General features: G+C 49.1%; 4 protein-coding genes across 4 annotated transcripts; 2 read left to right on the forward strand and 2 right to left on the reverse strand.

Moving 5' to 3' along the window:
• Positions 1-8,711: 8,711 nt before the first annotated feature.
• On the forward strand, positions 8,712-12,735 carry AtWU_07377 (vWFA and PH domain-containing RING finger protein; the record flags this gene model as incomplete). The annotated part of the gene is made up of 5 exons (XM_035502486.1): positions 8,712-8,829; positions 9,308-9,787; positions 9,850-10,534; positions 10,587-11,516; positions 11,571-12,735. The coding sequence occupies 5 exons, from the start codon at positions 8,712-8,714 to the stop codon at positions 12,733-12,735; spliced, it is 3,378 nt and encodes a 1,125-aa protein (XP_035358379.1).
• Positions 12,736-17,454: 4,719 nt separating this feature from the next.
• AtWU_07378 (uncharacterized protein) lies at positions 17,455-18,093 on the forward strand (the record flags this gene model as incomplete). Its single annotated transcript, XM_035502487.1, has 1 exon — positions 17,455-18,093. The coding sequence occupies one exon, from the start codon at positions 17,455-17,457 to the stop codon at positions 18,091-18,093; it is 639 nt and encodes a 212-aa protein (XP_035358380.1).
• A 1,474-nt stretch (positions 18,094-19,567) lies between these two features.
• On the reverse strand, positions 19,568-22,094 carry AtWU_07379 (C6 transcription factor rosa; the record flags this gene model as incomplete). The annotated part of the gene is made up of 3 exons (XM_035502488.1): positions 19,568-21,609; positions 21,668-21,868; positions 21,965-22,094. 3 exons carry the CDS (start codon positions 22,092-22,094, stop codon positions 19,568-19,570), a joined length of 2,373 nt encoding a protein of 790 aa, XP_035358381.1.
• Positions 22,095-24,050: 1,956 nt separating this feature from the next.
• Positions 24,051-27,876, reverse strand: AtWU_07380 (NACHT and Ankyrin domain protein; the record flags this gene model as incomplete). Its single annotated transcript, XM_035502489.1, has 6 exons — positions 24,051-26,337; positions 26,409-26,957; positions 27,012-27,036; positions 27,103-27,294; positions 27,349-27,413; positions 27,488-27,876. 6 exons carry the CDS (start codon positions 27,874-27,876, stop codon positions 24,051-24,053), a joined length of 3,507 nt encoding a protein of 1,168 aa, XP_035358382.1.
• Between the last annotated feature and the right edge of the window lie 35 nt (positions 27,877-27,911).

Genomic DNA, 27,911 nt, shown 5'->3' on the forward strand with positions numbered 1-27,911 from the left:
GGTAGAACCCACTGTAGCGAAGCATTAACGGCCCAAGACCTCCGATCGTTGTGGGTTCGATTGCATTGTCGAGAAGACATATGCGACTGCCTAGCTTCCAGCAATGGAACGTAAAGAAGCAGAGAGTGGTAAATGCGCCCCAACCGAGGGTGTATACATGTAACATGTTCTGCGTAGCGTCAGCATCAGTATCCAGCCATGGGGCGAAAGTGTCATCATCCGTCGGCAGAGGACAGGAATGCTAGCACACCGCAGAAGGAAGTCTGACAGACACGACACTGAATCCTAAGAGGCAGTGCTGATGTATATACTACTTCACACATATATCCCATTAACGGTGAGCACGACATCAGCCCATGACGCAGCCATAGATGTAGATCGATTCTCAAATCCGAGCATCAAAGGAATAGACGGAGCAACTCAGCCCAAGACGGGAGCGACCCCCTTGCGAAACGTGGCAAGAGAAAGTGGATAAGCTGAAGGTGACCCAAATTAAGAAACTATATTACTTTACGCACGGAGATGGTTCGTCACGGGGGCTAGAAAATGGAATTCCAGCGGACCATCCTTTTCCATCGGCGCTAGTTGCTTTCCTGTGTAACCGGTTAGTACGTAAAATACTACTCACTATTCCAGAGGGAAGGAAGAACGAGCTATTCTCAATTTCTCAGAATCACGGAGAGCAAGGCGTAGCAGGGCTGGTTGCATACACGGGAAAATTGCGGATATATTTGGGGGCTAATTCCGTCCAATTACTTTATGATTGTTCAACCCGGAATTCCAGATTTTGGGTCAGCGGGTGAGATGGATGCAGATGTGTAGATCATGGCCTGTGTGTGTGTGTGTGTGGCCTTGACCCCAACTGGAGCGGTGTTGGGAGAGTTACCTACAGCCAGTAGCAATGTAACATTCTTACATTACCAGGATGATAGATTACTTGCAATTTGTAATTTTTGAACTTGCTTTTCGATTTCATTTCCACACTCCGAATGGGAGGGCAAAAAACTAAAACCCCATTAACTAGTAGCATTGAGCTGGAGAAAACAGAAGAGGAAAAAAAAGGACATACTGCCTTTTCTGGACTGCTGTCCGACGATAGTTTTTCTCCCTCTGACTCGGATACCAAACCCTAATGGCATTCTGGGGTGTTCTAGAAAACCAGAGGCTATTTTCCCATTTGTCGTGTTCTGGGAGCTGTGAACTTTGTTCGTTATAGTGGGGTGTTTGTTTCTCTTGATAAAGTTTGGTTAGCGGGTTGAAAATGGGCTTGGTAAAGTATGTTACAATGGCGTTGTTAATACCTATGAATGAATGGTTGGTTTTTTGGTATTGGTGAAGTAATACCACGTAGCGAAAGTGGCATGTTTTTTTCTTTCATTGTTTATGGGTTTGGGTGACACAAGTTCACTTAAGCCTTGGAGGATTTGTAATTCGCATTGCACGACATAGTCGATAGTTATTGCAGGTATTATTGCATGCATGGTGGTGTTGGTGTCACACTATGTCCTGCATGGCCTGGGTCTTTTGTGTACCATGCGGGGAGGGGCATAGTCGGCTACTATTGCCCTGGGAAGAAGGGAATGAAATGAAGCCGTTTCTAGTGAGCCAAGGAAATTAATATTCTTAATTAGAAGTTGTAATACGTAGTAGTAACAGGGATTTGCGTATGGATATAGCCCAGGATAATTATCGGAGACTGCGGGGTCAGTTCCAACCTGACCGTGGCCTAGATCTGTAGACTACCATCATAGTATCCTCCAATCCTATGGAGCCCACGGGGCATAGGGCCTCTTCAAAGAGTTTTGTTAGGCTAAGTTGAACCTTACTTGGTCTTGTCATCAGTCAATGTTACATTGTCACAAGTCAAATTCTCCCTATTACCTAAGACATAGACTTAGCGTGCCCAGCCTTCATCGATGCCAATAGTGCGAATGATGAAAATAGTCTACAATGCCGTAGTTAAGCAGGCATCATTGAACGAGCTCTACTAATGGACATCTTGAAAGTTGACATAATATGGCATCCCTATATCGCATGGAACCCCTCATATATCATCAACATCGCTGCCCTTCACAGCCCCGGCCTGTACCACAACACTGATACTTTGCTCACTCCTCCAAAGCAATGCACACGTGCATTTGGCCGCTTAGTGCCCCTTATTCCCTACATAAATCACCTACATAGGTGCACAGCATATTGTGGGTCAGACTGGCACATCTATTCCTTACGACCCGGAACAAAATTGCGGACATTATCTCGCACCAGCGGACCATTATGCGAGAAAATGGTGCAACATGTTGAATCAGAGCGGGAAGGGATCATCTACATGGTATGATCTACTGAAACACGTCCAGCTCGCTGAAACTGCTGCGTAATGAGCTTGGACGCAGAAAACTGCGCGGTTTTGTCCCAGAGGCTTCAGGCTTGACATAGTATTGTACTTAGTATCAAGGGTATCGATTCTCGAGAGAATGTGAGTTAATTGATCGAGAAACGATAAGAGGTTTTGCCAAGTGAATATGATATCAAAGAAATGAGGGGTCGGGGTTGAGGTTGGCATAGTGAGAATGAGGGCTCTGCTGAGACATAAAGCTGTGTTGTGGGTGAGGTGCTTTCTTTCTTACTCTATAGTATGACACAATTGTCTATGCTCACTAAAATAACTCTTAAATTATTCCGTTTATGTGTACTAGGAAGCACGGTGGAGGATTAAGTAAATAAGAAGGTCATTGCAGAAATTCATACTGTTCATGGTCATGACGGGACTACCTGCCGCGGAATATCGATCCATTGTTTGATCTGACATCCTGCTGTAACCTTGTACTATTAATGCGAAAGTCTTTCTACTCAGTTAGTCAGATCGACAATCACAGATTTTAGTAAGTAACTACAGTGTCCGCAGATATCTAGATGAATTAGATCTGTGACAGCATCGGCCACTCCGAGGCTGTAGTAGCACCATTATGGTATTGTCCTCTTGAGGGTTTCAAAGTTGATGCAGATCAGTTTAGTATAACTTGTACCTAGTAAAAAAACATCTATGTTACAGATCTTGAAAAATTTCCCGGATATCTAATGGTCTGGCAACTGTGTCCAGAACTACGATAGTGCATGTGCCATTTTCAACTTCCACACCGTCTACAGCTACAAACTCTCCATTCCCAAATCGAAAGAACCCATGAGCCAAAAAAAATAATAACATCGTAGCTAGACAGCGTAATACACAGCCATCCCAATAACGACACCGAAATCTACAAAAAGTAAACAATCCCACAAACCGCAACCAAAGTAAGTGCTGACCGAACATCCTTAAAGAACATACGATAACTACCCAGATAAACCGCTCATGATCGACACCTGACAGCAACCACCTAACCCATTCAAGTCATCTCTGCGACTAAAGTACTTACTCCGCGAAATCTCCTCCCTCAGTGACCACAGCGCCGCTCACCTAAACGGAAAGCGGGCCCGAATACTATGGGTACTAACCACCCAACCCCAACATCTATCAAAGTAAACTTCGAGTCTAACAACTTAGTCCGACAACTCGAGTCTCGAAAAACCAGAATCATCCGTTAGTAATGACGTACGTACTTTCGTCCTATCTAAGTATGTTACATATTTTCTTTCTCTCTCCCGTGTCCCTTTTTTTACGACAGCCCGCACAGTGGGGATGGGTTTATATCCAGTCCCGCTGACAAAGACAGGGATCATGGCAATGAAGGTATTTTGATTGGTGTTTGAGAAATCTAGAATCAATATTAGGGTTTGATGAATCCGCCAATCAATGCTTGGAATTGGCACTTTCAGACATGTCCGTATGTAGGTAGGTAGGTCGTCGGGTCCCTACGGGGTACTCCGAAATGCACGGCAAGGTTATAGTAGTAGTAGTAGTAGTAGTAGTAGTAGTAGTAGTCTACCTACCTAATCTTGTGCTCGAACCATGGTAGGCCAGCGACAATCCCGATCCTGGATTATCAAACGCCGGAGGAATCGACTTATCTACGGAAGATCGTCGGGGAATCTACTTGCTTAGTTTTTTAGTGACAAGTTAACTATAGTTATAGTTTACAGTATGGGGGAAACTCTGGAGGGGAAGGCAAAGTACCTTGCGTCAAAAAGATGGACTGTGCGGGAGTGTCAATGCTGCATTGGATACTATCTATGTCGGGAGCCGAAGTCGGGGTAAGACGAGTCAGTGAGTAGCAGTAGGTGTCGGGACTCGGGAGCATTCCGGGAAATGCGAAGCAGGAGCAGCAGTAGCAGGAGCTGAAAAATGAAGCGTCCGTGCAGGGAGTGGCTACTGTATGCAGGTTTAATTGATTGAAGGAATGCAGGTCATTGGACATATGCAGAAATTGAGGACAAGAGAAAAAAGAAAAGTAGGAAATTTGCCTTGTAAGTGGCGCTGCTGGGCAGAGGGGGAGTTTTACATATCATAAACTTAGGGCACATCGGTCATGACAAGTCGCATCAATTCCAAGGAATGAATGCACTGCTCTACAGTAGATTCTACTGTGTTCATCTGTGCGTCTAGTTAATTTCGTGTTGCCTGACAATTAGGACGGAGGTGATCAGACCACACCTAAAAGCAAATCCCGCAGGTGCCTGCATCGATGGGAGTGAATCGGTACTTTGTGTGTGTTTGAAACATCGAGTGTCATTTGGCCAACCTGACCATAAGGGGAAGGAGGCTTGGATGGCATGGTGAACCTAGTCAAGTAGTTGCTAAGTTCTGCCCCAAAGTTGGATATTGCAGGGGTGGTTTCACGATTGTTTCAGGGGAAGTATTCTATAACAAGAATACTATTACTGCCCGCCCCCAGCATTTCTGTATTCTTCATACAGTGAACTAGTTAGTCTAGCTCCAATTACCGACTGCTTAGGGGCCGAAAGGAACCAGAATAAAAAGGAGCTAATAGACACCGTCAAGTCTTGGTGCGAGTGGTATTTTATCTCAGATATTGCAATGTGTCGGGATTACTCTTTCCAGCATGGTTGCGCCCGTAGTCATGACCCGAACTACGCCGGATAGAGTAGCGGATAATACTCCGTATTAACTATCAATTTGCAGAAAACGTCAGTCTAGATTAACCCAATACAACATGTACCAAAGCAGTTCTTTGTCCGACTGGTCCATTAACCAAGATTTGACCCTGGCCGTTGAAGTCATAAGGCGGATATTTGACCTGTCCAGCGCCATGATGGGGTAGGGTCAGGATAATAATCTAGGGGCTTTGGGCACTGGCAGGTGAGGGCGTCTCTCATCACCGACTCAAGACCCGTGCATGATTATGGGGCCAATGCACTCTTCTGCATATCATTGCGATAGTTCCTGAAAACTAGTGAGTAATGTTGGGGTCTTGTTGGGTAGTTATGTGATCTTGCATCATTATATTCATTGCTGAGGTAACACAGATGCGGGTAGTCATATTCAACTGCTAATTGTGGCCGGATCGTCCTCCGATCTGTAGGTACCATGTAAGTAAATATTATTCCACTGTGCGCATGCGAACTGTGCCGTCATCTGAATCTGACAGCGCCCAAGATTGATTGTTGTGGAACGTGATCGCGATTTGGTTGGCTCAGCTTTGCTTGCCTTCTTGCCACGGTTCGCGGTTCCACGGTTGAGAAGAATAATGGAAAAGGCGAAGAAAATGGGCGATGTATCTAAGTGTCGAGGGACCGACCATGGTATGGAGTTGATTAAACAGCCAATCGGATGAAAGACTGGCAGTTAACTCAGTTTTGAGGCAAAGAGCTTTAGAAATGATGATGGTGCACGATGCGCTTAGTATGGCGTACTAAGCCCACATACCGAGGTTGCCTCCGTGGTGGAAGCCCGTCTCTAGGTATCTAGTGTGTCATTTTGACTATTTGGTCGGTAGGGACTAGTAGGATAATATTGCCACATCGACAAACGTATCGACTTTGGCCTTGGAGGCAACTTCGGAAATGGCAGCCGTGTTCAGAAGAGAAAGATACCCGTCAAGAAGCCAGATCGCCCACGTCTAAACCCCCAGTTGGTGACTGAGGTTGTGCCGGGCAATCCCCAGAAAAGCCTTATGCTCCTTAGCCTGGACCAGAGAATCCTCTATTACGGCGCGAACCCTAGGCTGATCATCCGTCGTCATAAAATAGAGTTGCAGAGGGTAAGAGTCAGCGTGTTGCTTTTTCCGTTGTGATTACCTTGGATCTTGCTGACTGGGGGCTGAATCCTTGGGTCCGGTTCAATAGTCTCATCGATTTCAATTGTAAGCTACAGAGGGTCGGGGAGGCCTCACTAGGGACGGGGGCACAACAGTTAGCACAATGCTCTAAAAAGCATTCCATAGCTGTGCAAGGCAGTGGCAACACAGTCTGCACTAGCGGGCAACCTCTTTCTCTACCTAGTACGGACTAGGTATATTGCGACTGTCCGGTGTTGTGTAATATAGAGTTTTGGCAACATGGTATTATCCAATTTGATGATACGGGAAGGGACGAGACGATGTAACTCTGGGTGTTTGGTTACCATACTCCGTACCGAACCTGCGAGTTCCGATCGGGCGCAAGTGGGGAGAACCGCCACCAGCACCACGGTTCCTCCACAGCACATATTTTTGGACTTCAGCGCGCACCTTCCCTCAGGCAGCCAGCACGATGGTCGGTCATATTGATGATCATCATTCAGAAGAATCCCCGCTTGGTGGCCACTGGCGCATAAGTGGATGGAAAAATATGAGAGGACGTGCTGCTTCATTGTCCGTGTGGTGCGCTCTCCGTTACCTCCGTTTCTCCGGAGCAAAAATGGACCAGGTTTGTAATAAGCCCAAGGCGACTCAATGCTCTCAATAGCGATTGTGACCAAGTGGACTAACCCCCAAGCGAGTATAGTGCCGTCCCAGGGAACGCTGGAAGGGGAAGGGAGCGACCCGCCCAGACAAACTAACCTTTCGGGTGGAAATCTTCCACGGTGGGGATCCCGTTGATATGCAGCTGTACCGCTTGCCGCTTACGTATCCGGTTGAGACTCACTTCTCTACTGGATAAAGGGGAATAACAACACCGACCTAGAAGCTCAGGAGAAACATGCCAACCGGACTTTCCGCTTGCTCTTAGCCTACAGCGCTTGGATGGGACTCGATTTGCTTCCTCGTCATGACAGCAAACGTTCGAGGATCGACGGTCCAGTACCGAGATTAAGGCCAATCGTTGCTGAATTGTGCAAAAGCACCAGCCTATCGGGATACCACTACCGGGTCCAACGAGGATCGCTATATATGAGTATCAATAGACACCACCCCGATGTGTATTTTTTTCGCTGCTGATGGTCACTCCATGAGGGGCGTAATCCACTCAGACACCGTTCATTATACATAGCTGACAGGCAGCCTTCAATAATCGACAGTGGATATTGGAGCCTGCAGAATCCAAAGCCTCAGTGTGGCTAGGCTGATAGTGATGGTGATGGTAATGATGAAAAGAAATCTCCGATAATTGGCAGCAGATTGATGCAAAAGATAGGTCCAAGTTCCGTGTAGGGCATTAGCACTGAAGCATTTGACTGGACGGACCATTTTACCTGGGGATGCAAGGGATGGGAAAATGACGGGTCTCCGGGTGATTCAGACTGGAGTTAATAGTTAAGATATCTGTTGGATAGTTGATGCAACTTTAACCTGGAGAATTCTCAGCTCATATCTGACTACATCGTGCAGCCACGATGACCTCACGCCTTCCTAACCGGGTGATTTCTATACCATATTTGCTCGCATTCTCTGAAACGTTAGTCCGAGGGGGTTAAGTATTTCCAGCATTTCAGGGGTAGTTACTCAGATACCGTAGGTTTACCCGTACCGAGAGTCCGTCCTTTTGAGACTTGAATGTATCCAGTCCCTGGATCGGCCCCACTGCGTGGTTTAGTGAGCTCCAGACATCCATGGCTCGGCGGTCATGGCCCCACTAGAGACCAGTATTCTCCAATTCACAAAATACGCCGATGGCTTTTCCTGTCAATACCGTTCCGAAAGAATTACCCCATTTGAAAGGAGAGTACAGGTCATGGGAGTATTTTACACTCGATATAAACCAGGATGAAAATGATTATATCTGGTATGTGTTGTGTATGTTGTGCGAGTAGTCTTTCATAATGGTGTTTGCTAAGTGGCAGTGGAGATAAACCATGGTTACTCAGTAGGTAACAACGGATACTAAATACTACAAAATGATTAGTACACAAAAAAAAAAGGTAAAGGTAGTATTACCATTTCTCGTAATACTGATCGCTCCGCCCCAGCGACTATCAACGGCTTCGCTGAACCGGCTCGGACGCCGTCGTAAAATTGTTCGCACCAGTGCGATATCTCCATCTTTTCCTGTTCCGCCTTCTCCTTTCCCTCTCCTCTCCCAGATTCTCGTCATCTTCACACACACCCTTCCCTCCCTTTCGCTCCCTCCTCCTTCCCAGTCTCACGCGTGGCCAACCAACCTTTTTGTTGGATGATTCTCACTGCAGCCACTCATCTTCCTCCACCCTTGGTCAATCTCATCCATCCTCGGGGCGTTTCCCTCAGGTTCAACCCCCACTACGTCTTGACCCCCCCCCCCCCCCACTTGGCACCCCTAAGTAGTAAATCTCTCTGCTTGTTTTCTTCAAAAGTTCCCAAAACCTCCTCCTTCCTGATCCTGTTGTCCTCCTGATCCGTCAGGAGCTTCTTTTGCCGTGATCCATGTGGAAACATCGGCCCTCTCCCAGATCGGATTACACGTCTGGGAATGACGATTCTTCTGGCCCTCACACATCCGAGCGTGGCAGCAGTGCTCGTCCTAAAAAGAAGTCTCCGCTCCGTAAGTATAGTGTCTCGTACTAGTGTTACTCTTGATTCTTCTTAACTTTCGGCTGCTGAATCTTATATTATTATTATTGTCCTTCTTATTCTGGTTATCATTTACACTTTTTTGCCCTTTTCTTTCTGTTTCTTCTGGTTGCTGTCTGCCCATCCACTCTCCTTTTCCCTCCTTATCTCTCTTTCTTCTACTGTCTCTCCTCTCTTTTGCTGGAGCTGCCCCCCCGTTCGTTTCCTTCTTGAGCTCTCAGGACTTTTTTTTGTCCCTTGTCCATTACAGTTCATTCATTGCTATACCCTCCTTGGGGTCAGCACGTGAATTAGAACGTTGACTCATTTCTCCAACCTTCTACACTGGTGTTATGTGAGACGACTGCATTGCTTTGCCTTTGCTGTCGTCCGTCCTGGCTTCTGCTATTCACCTGGCCTCCCATCTCACTTCATCACCACTGACCGTGACAAATCCAATATATTGGCAGACTTCTTCTCTAATTCCAAATCTCGTTCGCCACCTCCTCCACCCCGAACCTTCACCTATATACCACTAGAGCGCCCTGGAACAGGCTACTCTGCTCAAACTGCCCGGTCTCGCGCCCCCTCTACCACAGCCAACTCCGTCTATTCCAGCCAACAAGACCCCGGCTGGCCGTCTGATTCCCACAACTCGTCGCGCGTGTCCTTCAACTCCAGGTCAGGCAGGCCAATGGCGGGCTTAATGGATGTTGACCGCACTCGGACGCGGAGAGACAGAACGTTCGTCGGCACTGAGTGCGCTATCTGCGACGAGCCACTGGAACATACCTTGCGCGGTGAACGTGTTCTCCAATTCTCCTGCACTCATGTCTCACATGAAGCCTGCTTCTACGAATATATTCGCGAATTCGAGGGCCAGTACTGCCCAACATGCGATGCGCCGTTAGGGCTTGATACGAGCCGTGGGGGAAATATGCTGGATCTCGGTAGGTCTTCTCTCCCTTGCAGGGATCGGAATAACGGTTGTGCTGATCATTACCGCATACAGAGAAGCTCAGCAATATTGTCCGCTCTGTGACTAGTGACGCTGCGACTCATCGAAGTGGCATGTCTAATCTTCCTCCCTGGGAACCTGTTCCAGCTCAAGCACGGCGGCTCAGTGATGCTGGAAGTCATGCAGGAAGCCGGCCTCATAACCGTGACAGTCGGGATACTTACGTCAGACGCGACAGCCGCGACAATAGCAGCCACCGCGAACGGGTCGAACGTCTGACTATGGGATCCCGCCAACATCACTCGCGGAACGGAAGTGTTGCTGGTTCATCGGAATATAATGAGTCGCATCAGCATGTCGCCAATGGAAGACGCCATGATTACGACGTGCAAGCTATGGAGTCTGACCTCAGCCCCCGTCCCGCTGTCACGAAGAATCCCATCCCGGCGCCAACGGTGACAATCCGCAGCGAGTTCCCGACGCTTAATCGCTCACGCCAGCAGCAGTCTTTGACGTGTCTGATAACGGTGGAAGTGCCTGAGGGCAGCTGGCAGCCCGATGCAAGCGACCTAACTGCGAATGGCAAAGACCAGCCCCAAGACGAACCTTACGGCGCAATGCGTTTTCCCCCAAACCAGGAGCCGAAACCAGTTCCTTATGAAAGCCAGGAGAACCTGGACGATCTGGCAGAGGACCTGCGGAACAAGGTGGACAATTGGCACGGCCTGGAATTCAACCGGTAAGTGACTCAACTTGGCCGTTACAAAATTGCAACGCTGACGGAAACTCAGATTCGGAAAGCTCCGCTTGCACGGCCACATGAGTGTGGGGAAAGACCGTACCTCCTGGCAGGAACTGGAATGTTATCTCTTCGGAGAAATGCTCATCTGCGTCAAGGAGAAGAAGAACACCCAGCGCCGTCCCTATGACGATGAACAGTCCAAGCCGAAGCCAACCCGGTGCACCTTGAAGGGTTCCATTCTCATCAAGAAGCACCTGAACAGCATGGAGGCTGCCGCAGACGAGCCTATCCTTGCACTGAACCTGTCTGTCAGTGAGCTTCCCTGCTTTTACCTTCGTTTCCCGAACCGCAATCAGTTAGAACTCTGGCGCCGTTCCCTTCTCGACCTTCATCCCATTGAGAGCACGTCTCCAAACAATGATTACGACTATGATAATTCTGGCGCAGAGGAGGAGGAATACCGGAACAACCCAATTAAACGCCAGGCCTCGATCAACTCGTCTTACGGGGCAGCCCGATCAATCAACACGGCTATCACAGACTATACGAGCATGGGCAACGAGAGCCCAGCGCCATCCATCCATATTCCTCTCGACCTTGTAGTCGTGATTCCAGTGTCTTCTTCCATGCAAGGACTGAAGATCACGCTCCTTCGAGATGCACTAAGATTCCTCGTACAAAGCCTTGGCCCTCGCGACCGTATGGGACTGGTGACGTTTGGGTCTAGCAGTGGAGGCGTCCCAATAGTGGGAATGACCACCAAGTCTTGGGGTGGATGGCCCAAGATCCTTGAGTCCATCAGACCTGTCGGACAGAAGAGTCTTCGTGCAGATGTGGTCGAGGGTGCTAACGTGGCCATGGACTTGCTGATGCAACGAAAGTCGTCGAATCCCATCTCTACCATCCTCCTAATCAGTGATACATCCACCTCCGATCCCGATAGCGTCGATTTTGTTGTGTCCAGGGCTGAAGCTGCCAAGTAAGTTATTCTTGATCCTTGGCCCAGTGGACGATTTGCTGACGTTGCTTGCAGGGTTAACATCCACTCATTCGGCCTTGGGCTTACCCACAAACCGGACACTATTATTGAACTCTCTACTCGGACTAAAGGCTCATACGTCTACGTGAAGGACTGGATGATGCTTCGCGAGTGTGTCGCTGGTTGCTTGGGCGCACTACAAACTACCTCCCACCAGAACGTGAAGCTGAAGCTTCGTCTACCCGAGGGGTCTCCTGCCAAGTTCGTGAAAATCAGTGGAGCTCTGCATACCACAAAACGTGCTACTGGCCGTGATGCGGAGGCAGCTCTGGGAGACTTGCGCTTTGGCGACAAGCGTGACGTTCTGGTCCAGCTTGTTATTCCTCCTGACAACTCCACGCAAGACACTACGCCTCAAGATGCCTGGGAGAGCCTGGTGTCAGGACTAGAGGCACTAGGAGGTATGTCTGATGGCGATGACCAGCGTGTGGCGAGCGTTGAGGAGGTCCCCCTGATCCAGGCAGACCTGACCTATGGTGACTTCCTGCGGGAAGGCCATCTTACTCATTCTCCAAGACCGTCGCTTTTGGCAATTACTATGCTTCCACCTAACCCGAAAGCCAAACCTGGTCGCCCGTCTAGCCCACCCATCCCTCCTCATCCATCCATCGTTCAACGACGCATGGAGCTTCTGACGTCCGACATGCTGACGCGGGCCTTGACTTTGGTGTCCCGTGGCCAGCATGACCGTGCGCAACACTTGTTGACCGAGACTCGCAGTATCTTGAAAGGCCTGGGCAAGGGTGGTCTTCCCCCTCTGCCCCCGGGCGCCAGGCCAGCGGGTACCAGCGACTCCGGTAGCCGAGCAGACACTCCCACCTCTTCTTCACCCAAGTCGTCTATGTTTGACGGTCACTCGTCGGCGGCTTCGGATACGGCGACCATCACTTCTGTGTCTGCAGTCGATGGTCAGACCATAACGGCGTTGGACGCAGATCTGCAGTCGGCGCTGGAATGGATCAACCATCCTGCGGTATTCTCCAGAGACTCGCGCAAGGCTGTGTTGCAAGGCATCGGTGTAATCTCCTCGCAAAGGGCCTATACTTTCCGATCGCCGTCTGAGGCCCACTGGGCCCAGCGTGTGGCAGGTGTGCGACGCCTGACCGAACGATCCAAGGAATGGCGCGAGACTGGAGACGACGCGTTGACTGAAGAGTAAATGTGACGACTCTTCCAGCTGTTTATTTCTTTCATCTCGGATGCGGTCCAAGTCCCTCCTTCGTTTCTTCCGATTTCATCGCTTTTTCATCTTCTCGATTATGATACCACTCTGTTCACCACGACTGTGCGACATGATACCACGGTTTGATTTTTGATTATTTCCTTGTACATCTAGTGGGGCCTTATGTATATAGCAGGTCCCGGTATTAACTAATAGGCTGTTGGTATATGGGTTGGATTTGAATGATTTACGGCTCTTGGGATATGGGTGGCATTCATGATGTTTTTGTACTAGTCTACTCTCAATTCAATAATCGGGCGATGCATCTGAGTTTAATGTTTCTCCTATGCTGTAGTCAGAAACACAGTATCATTAATTATAAGACTCTTACTGACCAGTCAACTAGCCCGCGTCATAGAGACTACTGTAGTGGACTTACCCGGAGCAGCAACGTATTAGTACTCTGCACATCCACACAAGACCCAACTGATTAAGTTCCTGGATATATGAGTTAAGTACTCTTTCAATTGATACAGTAACCTATGTACCAATACTGCCACCATGATTAATCCAAGTGCTGACACTTCCTAAATAATCGCCGCCTCAGATTCAGATACAGACCCATAAGGGTGCCTGTGCGTCACCAGCACACACATATACACCTAGCCACCCAAAGTCATCTCAGACAACACACCAGTAAGTACCATAAAGCTCTTCCTTACTACCTTGATCCAAGGTCTTTTTATACTAGCCTGTCCGTAGGGTGATGTACCTGTATCCAGTTGATTACCCTCAGTGGGTCATGCCATTATTTTGTGGGCTATTGTGCGGGTGGATGAGTGGATGGGGTGGTTCGTGCTCTGGGAAGGGATGTGTTGGTATTGGATTAGATTGGTGAAGCCTAAAAAGTGTTGTGGGTAGTAGGGGAGGCGTGATTGGGAAGGGTTGATGAATGGAGTGCAAGTAGTAGAGTTGGGTGTTGGGTGGAATTAGAGTTGGGGAGGGGAAGGGTGTTGGGTATTTGTTTTAGTAGATGGAGGGGGTTGCTGGGAGTGATGATGCATAGTGGGTATAATGTTTAATGGTTTGGTTTAGATGAGAATGACTAAGGATGGATGACAAGTGGAAAAGATGAAAGGAGGAATTGGTTGGAGTATGTGAGAATACGGTTGATTGCTATTACAAATTTTTGTCGATGAGAGCATTGGGTAGAGAAACTAATATGGCCGGCCTGTGGAGGGAAACAAAATTAATTAGGTTAAGCCAGTTTGATGCTCCTATATATCTGTCTAGTGAGAAGGGGTGGTACAAGAATGGATATTGGGAGTATAATACTAGGTCTAATTCTTGACGGAGAGTGATGCATGGGTTTACGAAGAAGGCAAGTCTGCCGGTTCTAAGTTGGAGACTTTACCATAAAGAGGACTATAGCGCCCTAAGGGATAAAATTCTCTATGTCCGAGCCGAGTTCCGGACACATGAAGTCCCTGTGATGAGGGGTATGCCTGCTTACTTTGTAGATCACGACGTAGTGATGCCTCTCACATTTGCTCAATCAACCAACTCAGCAACATGAAAATGCGCCGAGTGTGCTGGCGAAAGGCAGAAACAAGGCGGCAACTCGTACTAAATATTTCCCAATGAGTTATATCATTGCAATAGTAGTTTTTGGTATTAGTGCACTAGGGAACTGCACAGGTGAAATTGCGGTTTACATGATACTGAACATGCCATAGAAGTGTGAGCTCTATATATAGATGGTCGCGAGCGACCGACCAGGGACCTGATAATACCGGGAAGCACAGGGACAGGCGCGTAGGAATTGGATTGAATGAAAAGAGACAGCAGTGCTGGTTGCTATTTAAGGAAACCAGACAAGAATAATGCTGGAGACGGAGGACGAGCGGATTTAGTGGAGCGTAAGTCTGGAGGTATAAGGTGTATTCGTGGACGGTATGATACAGTATCATACAGAATATCAACTAGATGATGTGAGTGTAGATACATACCTTATATGAGCTGGAAAGACAGGGAAGGATGACCAAGGGCGTGATAGACACAAGCACGAAATCGATAGTGTGATCTAAAATTATCATTCTTCGTGCGGGACAACTTCCCTCTGGCGGAACCCCCTGCCGACTGTGGAGACAAGAGTGAGCAATATTGGCGTAGGATATATGCGGGTGTGATGATGGCATGTGAGCATGAACTCAATGAGGTGGAAGAAACACTCATCTAGCGCAAAGCTATGGCTGGTCAATTCGCCAGCAGCGCTTGGTATGCGTGCGACGATGATACAAGAATAGAAAGAGCTAATATAGTGCTTGTTTTAAGTAATGGCTGATCAATCTTGCAAGCGAGTGAGTGAGAGGAGGGCGGGCTAGTCGGTCATAAAGCCAGCCTGTTTGGCGGAGTGTGGAGGGGCACAAGGGATATGGTGCATTAGCGAAGGGCGAGTAGCTGCTATCAGGTTAGCATAAGGGGGAATTGGATCAGCATGGTGCTTAGTCTTTGCAAAAGTATTGGCTGTAGGAACGAGCAAGCGGCGTTGTGCTGGCTTGGTATCAGTTTAAGGTGATGTAAATGAATGCGACTGTAGACGGTAGATGTTGTTGAACGGTTTTTTGTATCATTTAGAAGTCGGACTCGACTGCTCATGTTGGATGAAAAGACACACCTCTCTTATACCCTCCATGAGTTGCTGCTTCCCCAACAGTTATCCTGCCATGAGAGGGGAATGGACACTTGAGGTAGTGCTATGAAGTTGAGATAGTGTGCAGATATCCAAAAATAGCTAGGCGTGCAGGGATCCCATCTTTAGACCGGTAGCAGATCTAATCTTAGTAGTTATCTAGTACCCGCCAGGATTGCCAGTTGCCAAGAATATCTTCCCGGCGCTAAATCATTCGTCTGATTGGAAGAGCGACAACGCGAGACGTGAGGAGTGCGGGATTGAGCATATGCTCTTGTCCAGTGCTACTTCGTCTCTTAACTGGAGGGTTGATTGGTGCGCGAGAGTCATGGTCGCGTTTAAGCGCCTACCAAGACTACGCAGGAGATGCATATGTTGCTGTTTATAGCACCAGCGGGTATCCAATTGTATCACGATAGCGGTGGTTGGTGGCTTGTTTAAGCGCCGGCTTCTGGATGGTCGTAAATGGTGAATCTGATTCGCTAGACAGCTCTGGTGATGGATAGTCTGTAGGCACTGAAAGGAACCACTGAAAGCTCCTGGTCAGCAGGGAATCTCATTGCTCCACGCGCCCTTCGAAGGTGGGAGCTGACGCAAACTACCACTACTGGACGATTAGATATTGCAATTAGTCGTAGCCCTCGCAGCCCATCAAAGAAGCCATGGCTATAGTAGCGAGGTGTTAGTGCAAATTATATGCTGGCTCTACAGGCGCTCACATTCATAAGTATAAGCACCTAACGTGAGCATCTGGATTGACTCGAGCGAACGAAGACGTCCGTAGACTAGACAGACGGACCAGGCCATTTCATGTTCCTGATGCATAGAACCGAGACAAACTTCTTCATCGGCAACGACCCATACCGTCTATCGTAGCCGCTTACAGCCCGCTATCAGGGTCCAGCCATCCCCACGAAGCGCCGTCTTCAAGCTTGCAATGTAAGGGGTCGTCGATTGAAACCATGATCACAACAGACAATCTTCTCTCTTGCTCAGTGACTGGAGCACGACCCTTCCATGGTGTTTCTTGATGCTGTCGACCCTAGATAATTTTCTGCAGGCTATACCGTGCTCGTCGTTAGTGCTGCAGGAACATGTTTCGGGTCCTCCCCGTCTTCTGCCATCGTCATGACGACGACGGCTTCAACGGTGGTAGCGGAACCGCGCGCTTTGCTGTGACGAACCATGTACATGGAATTTTGAAAAGAACCGGACAAACCGCTTCTTGAAGCCTCTGGGGATAGGGGACCCTGAGATGAGACTTGATTCAGATGGCGCGCGACAATGCTGGAGATGCCGTCTGGTGTTTATGTGCGAGCAAGAAAAGGTCCCGAAAAGTCTATAAAGTCAGAGAGAAACCTTCTCTTTAATCTCTTCTTCTTCATCATCATCATCAAAAGTCAATCTTTGTCTCTTTGTATCCTTAGCTCTTTCTGTTGTCATCTTTGGGGTTAAACAGCTGGACTGTGCGCCTCCACTAGCTTGTCTTCGTTTGACACCAGGAATTTTGCCACGCCGGAACCATACCATAGCTAGCCTTCTAGGTCCGGACTGAGTGATAATCATCGACTAAGAGACACTCTTATTCGACCTTCAGATTGGGTGCCTGGAAGTAAGTAATCCGATCTCGTGCTGCTATTCTGGCGAGCTGAAGGTGCAAGGTGCTAACGCAGCTTAGGCTAAACCACTTTCGTCCTCGCGAATCTATACGGCTCCTGCGTATTGATACTGTCTGGTACAGCCATCTGTATGTTTACGCCTGAACCCCCAAGCAGGATGTATAGGATTCTCCTTGGTTCTGACTCCTCCACAGATCCTTTCTTTGCCAGCTACCCCCTAAACTTAGTTCTTTCGCTTTCTTGCCTCCGCCTAGATAAGGCTCTCCACTCTCTCCACCTGTATTCCAGGGGTTTCTGTCTACTATAAGAACCCCTCCCTCCAGGCCGATTAAACAACCCTTGAGATTCTCTCCTCAAGCTGCAACTTGCCATTGTACCTCTACATCATCTCTCATAATCCTCGAGATGGGTCCCACCAAACCAACTCTCCGTCCATTGACGACTCCTAAGAGCATGGTCTTTCCATCCGAGCTCCGCGAGCGAACCTTCACCACATGCCTTGACCCAGACAGGTCATCGTCCATCGTGGGAAAAGGAACCAGCAGCACCGAAGACAACGAGGCCTCTATCACTCCTCCACCAGCATACACAGACTTCGTGAACACCTTCAGTCCTATCTTCTCCAGTCCCACAACATCCCGTGCCAACTTCTACAAGTACATGGTCGACAAGCCTCGTCACTCCCCCACTTCCACCACCCCCTCCAGCACCACGTCGACCAACTTCCCGAGTGGCCAGCCATCGAAGAACAACAGCACCACTGCGGTCGTCCCTCATCTTACACATGGTCAACGTATGCGTCTACCACCGCCGTATGTCTGCACACCGGTGTCAGACTCCCCGAGGAGTGCACACCCCCTCCACTCTCCTTTCACCTCATCGGAGTATAGAGGTCGTCCCTTCGAGTCTCCGGTCAGTGAGGCGGGAAACTCTTTCAGTGTTCGTCATGTGGTGACCACGACCATCACGTACAAGCGGGCTCCTCAGCTTGATGCACCGCCGCTGGGCAAGAAGAGAAAGAATCTCAAGCGTCGTAACACTTGATGCTTCCATCTTGGTGCCATGTTTGACTGGATATCAAGTCAATCCTCCATATCTACCATCTACTATATCTCCTTGTGTCACGAGTGCAATGTACATGCTCCATCACGTCTAGTTTTGTCATGCTTCACTTCACGTCTTGTTATTTATGTTCATTCATCTGTTAAAGTTACCTGCAAATGGGATATGCGATACGGGAGTCGGAGTTCATGTCTATTTTCGTCACTGCTATGGTCTCTATCTCCGGAATTTTTCCATTCTATTTATGTACCCTCACACCAGTCGCAGTTAAATTAATAATCCATACAAATAACTACCAGAATATCCCAAACCCAGACCAATAGAACAGACAAGCTTTACGTCGTACCTAAACACCCAGCACCAGCACCAGCACTAGCAACACCCACGCACAAGCAGAATCCCACCCACAGAATTCCTGCAGGATCAGACTCCTTTCCACCTATCTACATACGTAGTATCATTATGCACTCAGCCACCACCACCGTCTTCCTCTCCCACGGACCAATCAAGAGGGTAAGCCGCAATCACTCCAACTCCGCTTAACGCAAACCAACATCCTTGAAATACTACTCGATAGCCGCGTGGTGGAGTCGCATTCGTCCATTCGACTTAGTAGTACCTTCTAATATAAATAGGTAGGTTGGTTTCGATTGTCTGTGTGCTGAGAAGGGTAGCCGAGGCTGAGGGTTTGCGCGGCTAATTTACATCTAACCAATTATATATAGTAGGTTGGTTGGTTGGCTAAGTAGTGGGGTGGATGAAGTACCAGGTAAGTAGTATGTGGGTTGATTAATTGTATTTTTGGTTGAGTTGGTCGTCGTGGGTGGTGTGGGTGTAGTCGGTTGGTGGGAGGGTGGTTAAGTATTGGGGGGAGGGGGTGGAAAGATAGTATTTTTCTTCGACTACAGCTGAAGGTGGTCTACTGGCCCGTTTCTTTCTGGACAGAACGCGGGACAAACTTGCATTGAAGACGGAACTAAATAGCATACTAACTAAGCAGAATATCATCAAGAATGAAGCAAGAGTTACAGGAATAAATAAATAGCAAAACCCGAACAAAACATAAACTATATATCATCAGACGTGAAGGACGTAACGAGGGACATAAGGCATTGGTCGTGGATAGATCATGATGGAAGGAGGAGTTCAAAGCAAAGAGGAACAAACACTGCAAGCGCGACAACAGGATCCAGCGAGCGTATGAGGTATATAGTGTGAATGACAAAATAGCGAGACAAAAGATAGATGACACGACTTAATCTCAAAAAGATCATTGGGCAAGAAAAGCAGAACAAACTCGAAACCAACACAGATAGAGAACAAAGCAAACGAATTAACAAACATTTCCCTCGTTAATAGCCGCCTTGCCAACTAGTGCAGTTGTCGCTTGCGCTCATAACCATCGACCAGCGAGTGGGTTAGAAGAGCTGCGGTGCTTGTGGCGAGACACGGCCCCCTACATCAGCAAGTACTCCCAGTTGTTGGCCCGCATAACTTCTCGCCAGTAGATGTAGCGCTTCTCTGGCTCTTCGCTCTCCTTCTCGTGATCTTGGTGCTCCTCACCGTGCTGCTCCTGAATCGGTGGCTCAGGACTCTGCTCCTCCTGAGCTTCTTGCTCCCCATCGTGGTGCTCATCACCTACTTCTTCGACATCCAGCGGACTCCGATGCTGCTGAATTGTTGCCTGACAGGCCTCTTCAGCTGCAACGGACTGACTAACACGGAATTTGGGAGGCCTTGTGCCGCTTCCAGGTAGAGAGGCGGTCGCGTCAGCAATCCTCCAGACCTCTGTCAGGACACGATACACCCGACCGATACTTCCGAACTTCCCTAGGCAGCCCAGGGCAGCGATTCTCTCCGACAAGATCTTCCGGAACTGACTGGGGGGAACGGAGTACAAACCCGCAATGAAAAACGGCCAGGCCAGACAGCGATCGTAACCGGTGCGACCGGTCGGAATCATCTGAATGATGTCGCCAATTCTGGTAACCCAGCTCATGACGGTGGCATCGTAGCTTTCGAAGGTCGGGAGGATGCTGTGAGCGTAGAGCCGCGCTGCCAGTCGAAAGAGCGCCGTGATCAGCGTGACCAACTTATCTGCGATGATGACTCCGTTGGAGTCGTAAGGGGCTTCGACAGGTGAGTCGGTCGCTTCGGTCCAATTGATCTGCTCGTTGAGTGCGAAGACGTGTTGATACAGATCCAGTTCTTCGAGATTGCCCTCAAGCCACAGCGATTCTAGACATGCGATCTCCGAAATGAGGTACATGATACGGTCATCGCAACCCATAACATGTTGCAGACCAGAACGGATACCTGTTACATGTCTTTGCCGATAGGTATGGGCGAACTCCGGCGTTGCCCCTAGCATCGTAGCTCCAATAATATCGATCCATGCAACGAGTGCGACGCTCAGAGAACTGGGAGGGTTGATGAGCTTCTTAATGAGAGTGGCAGCGCCTTTGAAGTGGTGGTTCCACGGGATATCATCCAAATAATCTTCTGAGGTTGCCACGAAGGAGTTGTAGAAGATCAGACCGAGTGTAGCGTCAAGGTTCTGCAGATGCCCGCTTTCCCTGTTGAGGACATTGGAGAGCTGCGAGATGGCTGCGTAGCGATGCTCCATGATGTCGTGATCCATTTGGTCGTCCAAGCCTAGGGTGTACTTGAGGTGGATAGCTGCCGCGCTGAGGCAGCATCGAAGGTACGCCCGGTTGTTTTGCATCAGGCCCAGGATCTCATTTATGTGCAAACGAGGGCCTTGCCTTGCTTCCAAGATCGGGAAGACAGTATGCAGGACGTAGCCGACAAAGTGTTGCAGAAGCGGCTGGGCATTATTGTCAACAGAGATGAGTCCCCGCACCGATTCGTAAAGAGGAAGCTGAGCATCTGTGCTATCGGAGCCTCCGTTGGCCATATTATCGAAGAAGTCCTGGTTGTAAGGCTGTGGGAGACTGAAGGGTGGACGTGCCAACTCCCTGTGAGGAAGCCGGGGCGTTGGAGGCGGCACTGAAGAAGGACCCTGCCCGCTATATTGCGGCAAAGGTGGACGAGTGAACGTCTCCGTCTGAGGAGATGGCTGGATCGACACTCGAGACACCAGCTGTAGCTGGGGAGCACCCGCAGTTGAAGTGAACGTCTGAACCTGGGGAATAATGGGCGATTGGGCAAATGTCGAGGTGGGAGGAGCTGATAATGGGGTTGGAGGAAGTGCTGGGGTCTGAGAGAAAGCCGCAGACTGGGGCAACGATGGGGTCTGCGCCAAGAAAGAGGCCTGGGGAACTGGCGAGCTCTGGGGCAAGGCTGGGGATGCTGATACAACTCCAGTGCTCAGAGCGACATCTTGCTGAACTTGGAACGGATTAGGATTGGGAGTGACCGGGGTAGGAAGAGACTGAGGAATGGTAATAGCTTGGCCCATGGACGCTGCATGACTGGAGCTCGTTCCCTCAGACTCCGGAGGCTTTGGGACGAGAGCAGAAATCCGGTCTCTATACTCTACACAAATAGTCAGAATGCATCTTTGTCAGATAAGCATCGAGCGAGTGGCACATACTTTGCAAGTTGCCCTCCTTCTCCATCACCTTCGTCTGTCGGATCCTTTCTTTGATCCTTTCCTTCTGCACCCCACGCTGCTCCTTAGTGGCCCACCACTTAGGGGTCACATAATTGCACTTCAGACCAAGCTTAGTGCATGTAGAGCAGATCGGCCGGATCTCATCACACTTCTTCCGTCGCAAGCGACAAGTGAAGCATCCTAAAGAGAGTTCCATGGTCAGTGCTTTTTGGAGCTACCCTGCTGATCTGAGACTGCATATGATGGAAGGTATCTATATGTTAAGGCCAGTCGTACCTGAACGAGATCTCTTGTATGTCTTGGTCTTCCGTTCCCCGGATGGACCAGGCTCATCAGGCAATTCCGAGTTGGCTCTCTCGGAACGACGGGTATCGTCCATGACTGGTTGGGCGGAGGTAGAAGCCATTGTGCAGCACCACCTTATCAAGCAGTCTGTAGAGTGTTCCCGAAGGGTGACGAAGAAGTCACAGGTCTTGATAGAAGGACTGTCGACTTAGATGATAGAGATTGTAAAAACAGAGATGTGAAACGATGATTATAAAGTGAAGTAACAATAGAAGACTTGAGATGTTGCACTGTGTTGAGATCCTCTCTATGCTTATCCTTGAAGTAGGATGTTGTTGTAGAAGATGATACAGAAGAGGATGGAGTTGAGACGAAGGAGGCATCGAGCTGGCCTTTATGAATCTTTTCCACCCCGGCATCTGGGACATAGAGAGGGTTGACATGGTGTCCACCGTTGCAGGTGATGCCCGGGTAGATTCTATTTTTTACCAACACCAGCGGATGACTGTGGATGGACGATGTTTCGAAGACAAGTCCGAGATGCAAACCTTGTGGGGAACGAGGACGAACGACAAATCACCATTGTCGCGAAGACCGAAAACAAAGCGCGAGAGCTAAATTGAGACCAGGTGGTGGTGGTCGAGATGGATGGTATGGCATGCACCGAAAGCCTCTGAATGTCGAGCCGATATCTGGCACAGCTCGCGTGCAGCCGGAAACTGCAAGGGTCGATCACGTTGGGCTCTTACCATGAGGTTCCTGTCAGGGTCTTGGGGAGGTTCATCATTAGCGCGAAGTTGAGAATGGCGGATAATGAGAGCGCAACATTGGTCAGTTGGATGGCATCTCCTCCGGGCTTGCCAATAGTTTGTGGACTAAGTGAGCAAAGCATTGTTGTTGTTGGTGGTGGTGTTGTATGTCCATGTTGCTATTGTTGTTCGCATATCATGGCTTGTTGCTAAGAATAGGAATCAATCTGTATAGATTCAAGTTCTCGATGCGCGGTTTTCCGAAAGCCAGATTCTTTCTATGGAAGAAGATGCATTTCTCCAGTTAGCCGGCAATAGTTAGTATGGGTAATAGTGTTATTCTCATGGCCGGTCCGGGACATAGTAACGCCCAAGTTTAATCGACCACGGCGCTTAAGGAGCATCTGAGTATGGCTATTGGCTGAAAGGATTCCATGGGCGCCAACATACATTGCCAAGCTTCAAGACTTGAAGCATGATTCGACCAGAGCCAGTCGTTGTTGACCCATCATTGCAGTGGGCGGGACTCGGCCCGTGCGGGTGATGGAGGAAGAGAAGGAAGAAGAGGAAGAAAGAGGAGGGGGAGGGGCAGAAGGAGGGGAAAGTGGGCGTGAGAAGGATTGAGAGGAAGCATTGACAACCGTTAATTAGCAGCCGGAGAGGCATCTTGGAGGGAAATGGACGCCTGTCCATTGGCCGTTGCTCGCACATCAGGTGGGGTTCTCACGAATGACTTGCTGTAATTTGCCCAGGTCTATCCTAATAATAACCTGAAGGAGCCGTCACTATCACCAACGGAAGGGACGTGCATGAAAAGCTGCAACATGCCATTGGACATGCACGCGGCTCCTCGTCGATAAGGTGGTTAACTTTGAGGTGTCGATGACGCGTTTGTTCATACATTTCTCTTCCCACCATTCCTGATTCGTACATCCTGATGTCAATTTGGTATATCGAAAAACACGCTAGTCGTGATGGTTTTCAATAGTTTCATGTACGAAGCTCCCGAGAAGAAGAATCTTGCTATTCTTAGAGTATACTGAAATAGAAGGCTTCTCAGAAGTTTGATGAAGACGCATCGAAAGAGCGCCATGATCTAGATTCAATCTATATGGAGGGAGTATACTATACTTAGAACTGTAACCAACTCATTCCTCCTCAAGAAATAGCACGCCTTTATGATTGCACTATCCCGGGACTCCTGTTCACATGCATCGAATCATATCCGCTCCACGCTCGGGTATCAAGTGTCCAGTGGACCAGCACCGGAATTGCTCTTTACATGTCATCACCATCGTCAGTGAAGTCCAGCCTCTCCTTTCCCCCCATCAAGTGATGAGGACATATGGCTGTTCGCCTCCAATAAGGGTCGCCTCTGCCGTGTCCTCCTCCGAGCACTCAGGATTTAGATCCTCTATGTCCGTTCCAACGCTGTCTCTACGGGTTCTAAGAGGCCCCGGACGCAGTTGACCGTCATTATCAAACCATTGCGCACCAAATGGGTTCTTTCGAGCTACATCAAACGCAGTGCTCCCTGCCCCGTCCTCCTCTTCACCATCAACATCGTCATCATCGTCAGACGTGGCACTGTCTGGGGTTTCAAGTGACACATCTGCCCCCGCTTCCAGAAGGATCCTGAATATTGTCTCGCGACCGCGTTCAGCTGCAAGATGAAGGGCTGCCTTGCCTTCTGAAGTCATGGCATTTATATCGGCACCCAAGTCCAGAAGAAGCTGAACCAAAGACGGTCTGGGAACAACCGCCATAACTGCAAGATGGAGTGGTGTCTCCGCGGCTCCTGATGTGGCGCGAGCATTGATATCTGCTCCACACGAGAGAAGCATCTGGATGTATTCAGCTGTTTTGTCAAAAGACAAGTCAGGTACACCTGTGCCAACGAACACTGCCTGATGTAGAGGCGTCCAGCCCTGACTAGACACTGCATTGACGTTATGTCCAAAGTCCAGGGCAAGTTTGAGAATATCGAGACAATCATCGTTGATCGGTGGTGTGATGTGGAGGAGTGTTTCACCTTTCGGAGTTTCAACATCCATCTTTGCTCCCTTGTCAAGCAGAAACAGCCACATCGCTCTGTTTCCTGCTCTGGCAGCACACTGAAGGGGGGTATACCCCTGGTGATTACGAGCTTCTATATTGGCACCTTGCTCTAGGAGCTTAGCAGCGATTGCTGTATTGGAGGAGGTTTTCGCCTGCTCGTGGAGCAGAGAATCCCCCTGTTTGTTCCATGCGTTGACATCGGCACCGCCAATGACTAATAAATCAAAGGCAACCCAATGTCTAGCATGAGCCGCGAGTTGCAGCGCTGTGAATCCGGACAAGGAGCGCGTCTCTACCTGAGCGCACCGCTGAAGAAGAAGCGAGATTGCCTCGCAATTATCAATTTTCGCTGCTAGCTGCAGCGGCGTGAACCCATTCTCGTTCATCATGTCAATGGCAGCACCTTTGTCAAGAAGGAAGAGAATGATGCGTGGTCTTCTCCATTCAACAGCAAGGTGTAAAGCGGTGTCTCCCGTGTGAATGTTACGGATGTTCACGCCTACTCGGTTTTTCACTAGCAACGGGATCGTGGATTCGTCGGATTCTGTGCCAACTGCCACCTGTAGGCCTGTAGCGCCTTTCTCGTTTGCAATTTGGGGATTGACCCGATGAGCAAAGAGCACCTTTAATACTTTGCGCTGCCCATATTGTGTGGCCAAATGCAGTGCGGTGCTTCCATCTCGTGCGACGGCGTTAACGTCGGCTCCATGTTCTAGCAGAAGACTGACCATTTCATCATTTCCACGATACGCGGCACAATGAAGTGGAGTAAACTTTAGGGTGTTGTCATGTGCATCGACATCGGCACCTTGGAGGATCAGACGGTTTGATCGAGGGATGATGCCGAAGAAAGCCAAAACATGCAGAGCGCTCCAGTCTGAAGGATAACACCCAAGGCCTAGCTCTTTAGGTATGACTCTTTCATCACTCAGATCCTTCAAAGGTGGCCGTCGCCACAGGAGCTTATTGAGAAATGTTTTTGTGAGGACCTGTATTGTTTGCTCGTCATCAGGGACTTGACGAGCATGGTCGCCCCAGTATCTCGCCGCGTAGCTGAGAAAGCCGCTACTGGCGCTACGGGGAATCGGCCCGCAATTTCGGTAGCACTCATCGACCACTTCATCTGGTGAGATGGCTGTAATACACACTTCCGTAATATCCTTCTGGGCGGTGGGGAAGAACACCCTTGCAACTGTGCCAGTGAGGTATTCCTTCGCGGTTTTGTGGACAAATCGAACAGTTCCTGTCACGGCATCCACGGTCAAGAGCCCGCCAGTCTGCACCTGCAGAGAGTGTTCGAAGGTTGAATTGTTGCTTCCGTCATCTATTGTTGAGGTTTTGGTGGCACACTTTAGCTCTGCGACCGTCAACGGTCGAAAAGCATACAATGTCCAGTATACGTAGCGAGCGGCACTCGGGTTGATGCTCACTACCTGCTTCATCGCTTCACTGTAGGCCTCAATGAGGCTCTCTGGTAAATGGACCAAAGCTCGTTCCAGAAGGTTTCGGTCCGTGTAGCGCGACAGAAGATCTAAATGTATATGCGCCAAAAGGAAACTGTAAAGCAGCGACAATCAGCCTCCCATCTACTATGACGCGGTAACTTTGGGGGAGATCTTGATACTTACACTCCATGGCACTTTTCCACAACAGTGTATACGGCCTCTTCGTACAACCGAGTGTCCGGTTCCTTTTCAAACAACCCCCTCAATCCAGCATCATTCTCGATCCGAGAGATAGCATATCTTTGAAGATCCTCTGATGATCCCAGGATGCTCACATAAGATGCGTCTCCCACTTGGGTAACTTCACGAAGGGTGACTAATAGCTGTGCATGCTCCGGGAGTTTCTGCAGTCGGCTCAGAATGCGCTCTTTATCAGAAAGTAGTTCCAGTCCATCCATGACGAACATGACTTTCGAGAAACGATTGACTTCCGCACGTATTGCGTTATGGTATTCCTTGGGCGAGGCCCTCCCTTTTGTCAAGGATTCAGAGTGGTAAAGAGACGATGTTGCATAAGAAAGACTGCGCTTGCGATATACGAGCTGAGCCAGTATGCTGCGTAAAATATCGGTGGAATTATGGTCCTTTGCATGCTCCTGCTGGATGATAACGAATACCGTGGCTACATCGGGCCCCGTGAAAGTTCTTTGCAGAGAATCGATGATAGCAGAACTGCATGTTTCTCATCAGTGTTCAATCTATCTAATTGTATGTAGCACGACTTACGAAAGAAATGTTTTTCCCGCACCAGCTATCGACATGGAAGACAGCAAGTTAGCTTACCAGTGTTTCGCTGAAGGGTATATGGAGTACTCACGCGGACCGACACAGTAAAGTGTCTTGAAAGTTCCAAGCAGCCAGCGTCTGTACTCTGTGTGATCGAAGAACCAGTTGCATGACCCTTTGAGACGTCGGTTACACAAGTCGGCGAGGCCAATAAATTGTTCAGAGCAAAGTCGACTTGTTATGCCCAGTGCATCTTCCTCGAATTGTAAATCAACCGTTGGGCCTGAGTACATTGATCAACTGCCAGCACTTAAGCCACATTTAGATGAGTACATACCGCAATCTACACCTCGAGCCAGCCGGAGTGTATATCGTATTTCTTCTTCCAAACAAGACCGTTCCCTGTGGACAGAAGTTAGCTCGAGTTTCCTTACTGACATATACTAACGGCTAGCATCAAATATCCGGGGTCATACTCTGAATCAGGCTGCATTGCTAGCAACAGGAGAATCTTATACTGCTCCAGGCGCGGTAGGAATGTTCTCTCCAACAGGTGTTTCCGGAAGTAAGCAACGCTCACTCCCCCCGGCTGAAAGTAGAGCTCGATTGATTTCATGGAGGAATTCAGCCAGGAGAGCATTTCGGCCAAAGCCACCAGACGCGATGGGTCCACGTGCCATTTCTCCTCCCCCCAACTGATCTGCTCCTTGATGCGATATAGCAAGTCCAAGATATCCGCCAGCAGGGTGAGAGCCTTTTGTGATGTTTCCTGAGAATCCCGCCCAGTGCTGAGACAGCGCATCACAATGCGAGTAGACTGAGTGACCTGAACGAGGTCCCCCCGGAGTTCTGAGACCTCGACCATATTTCTGCACCGGTACCAATTCGCTGAATGACCCC

The sequence above is a fragment of the Aspergillus tubingensis genome (genome assembly GCF_013340325.1).
Source record: "Aspergillus tubingensis WU-2223L DNA, scaffold_8, whole genome shotgun sequence".
NCBI classification, from domain to species: Eukaryota; Fungi; Ascomycota; class Eurotiomycetes; order Eurotiales; family Aspergillaceae; genus Aspergillus; species Aspergillus tubingensis.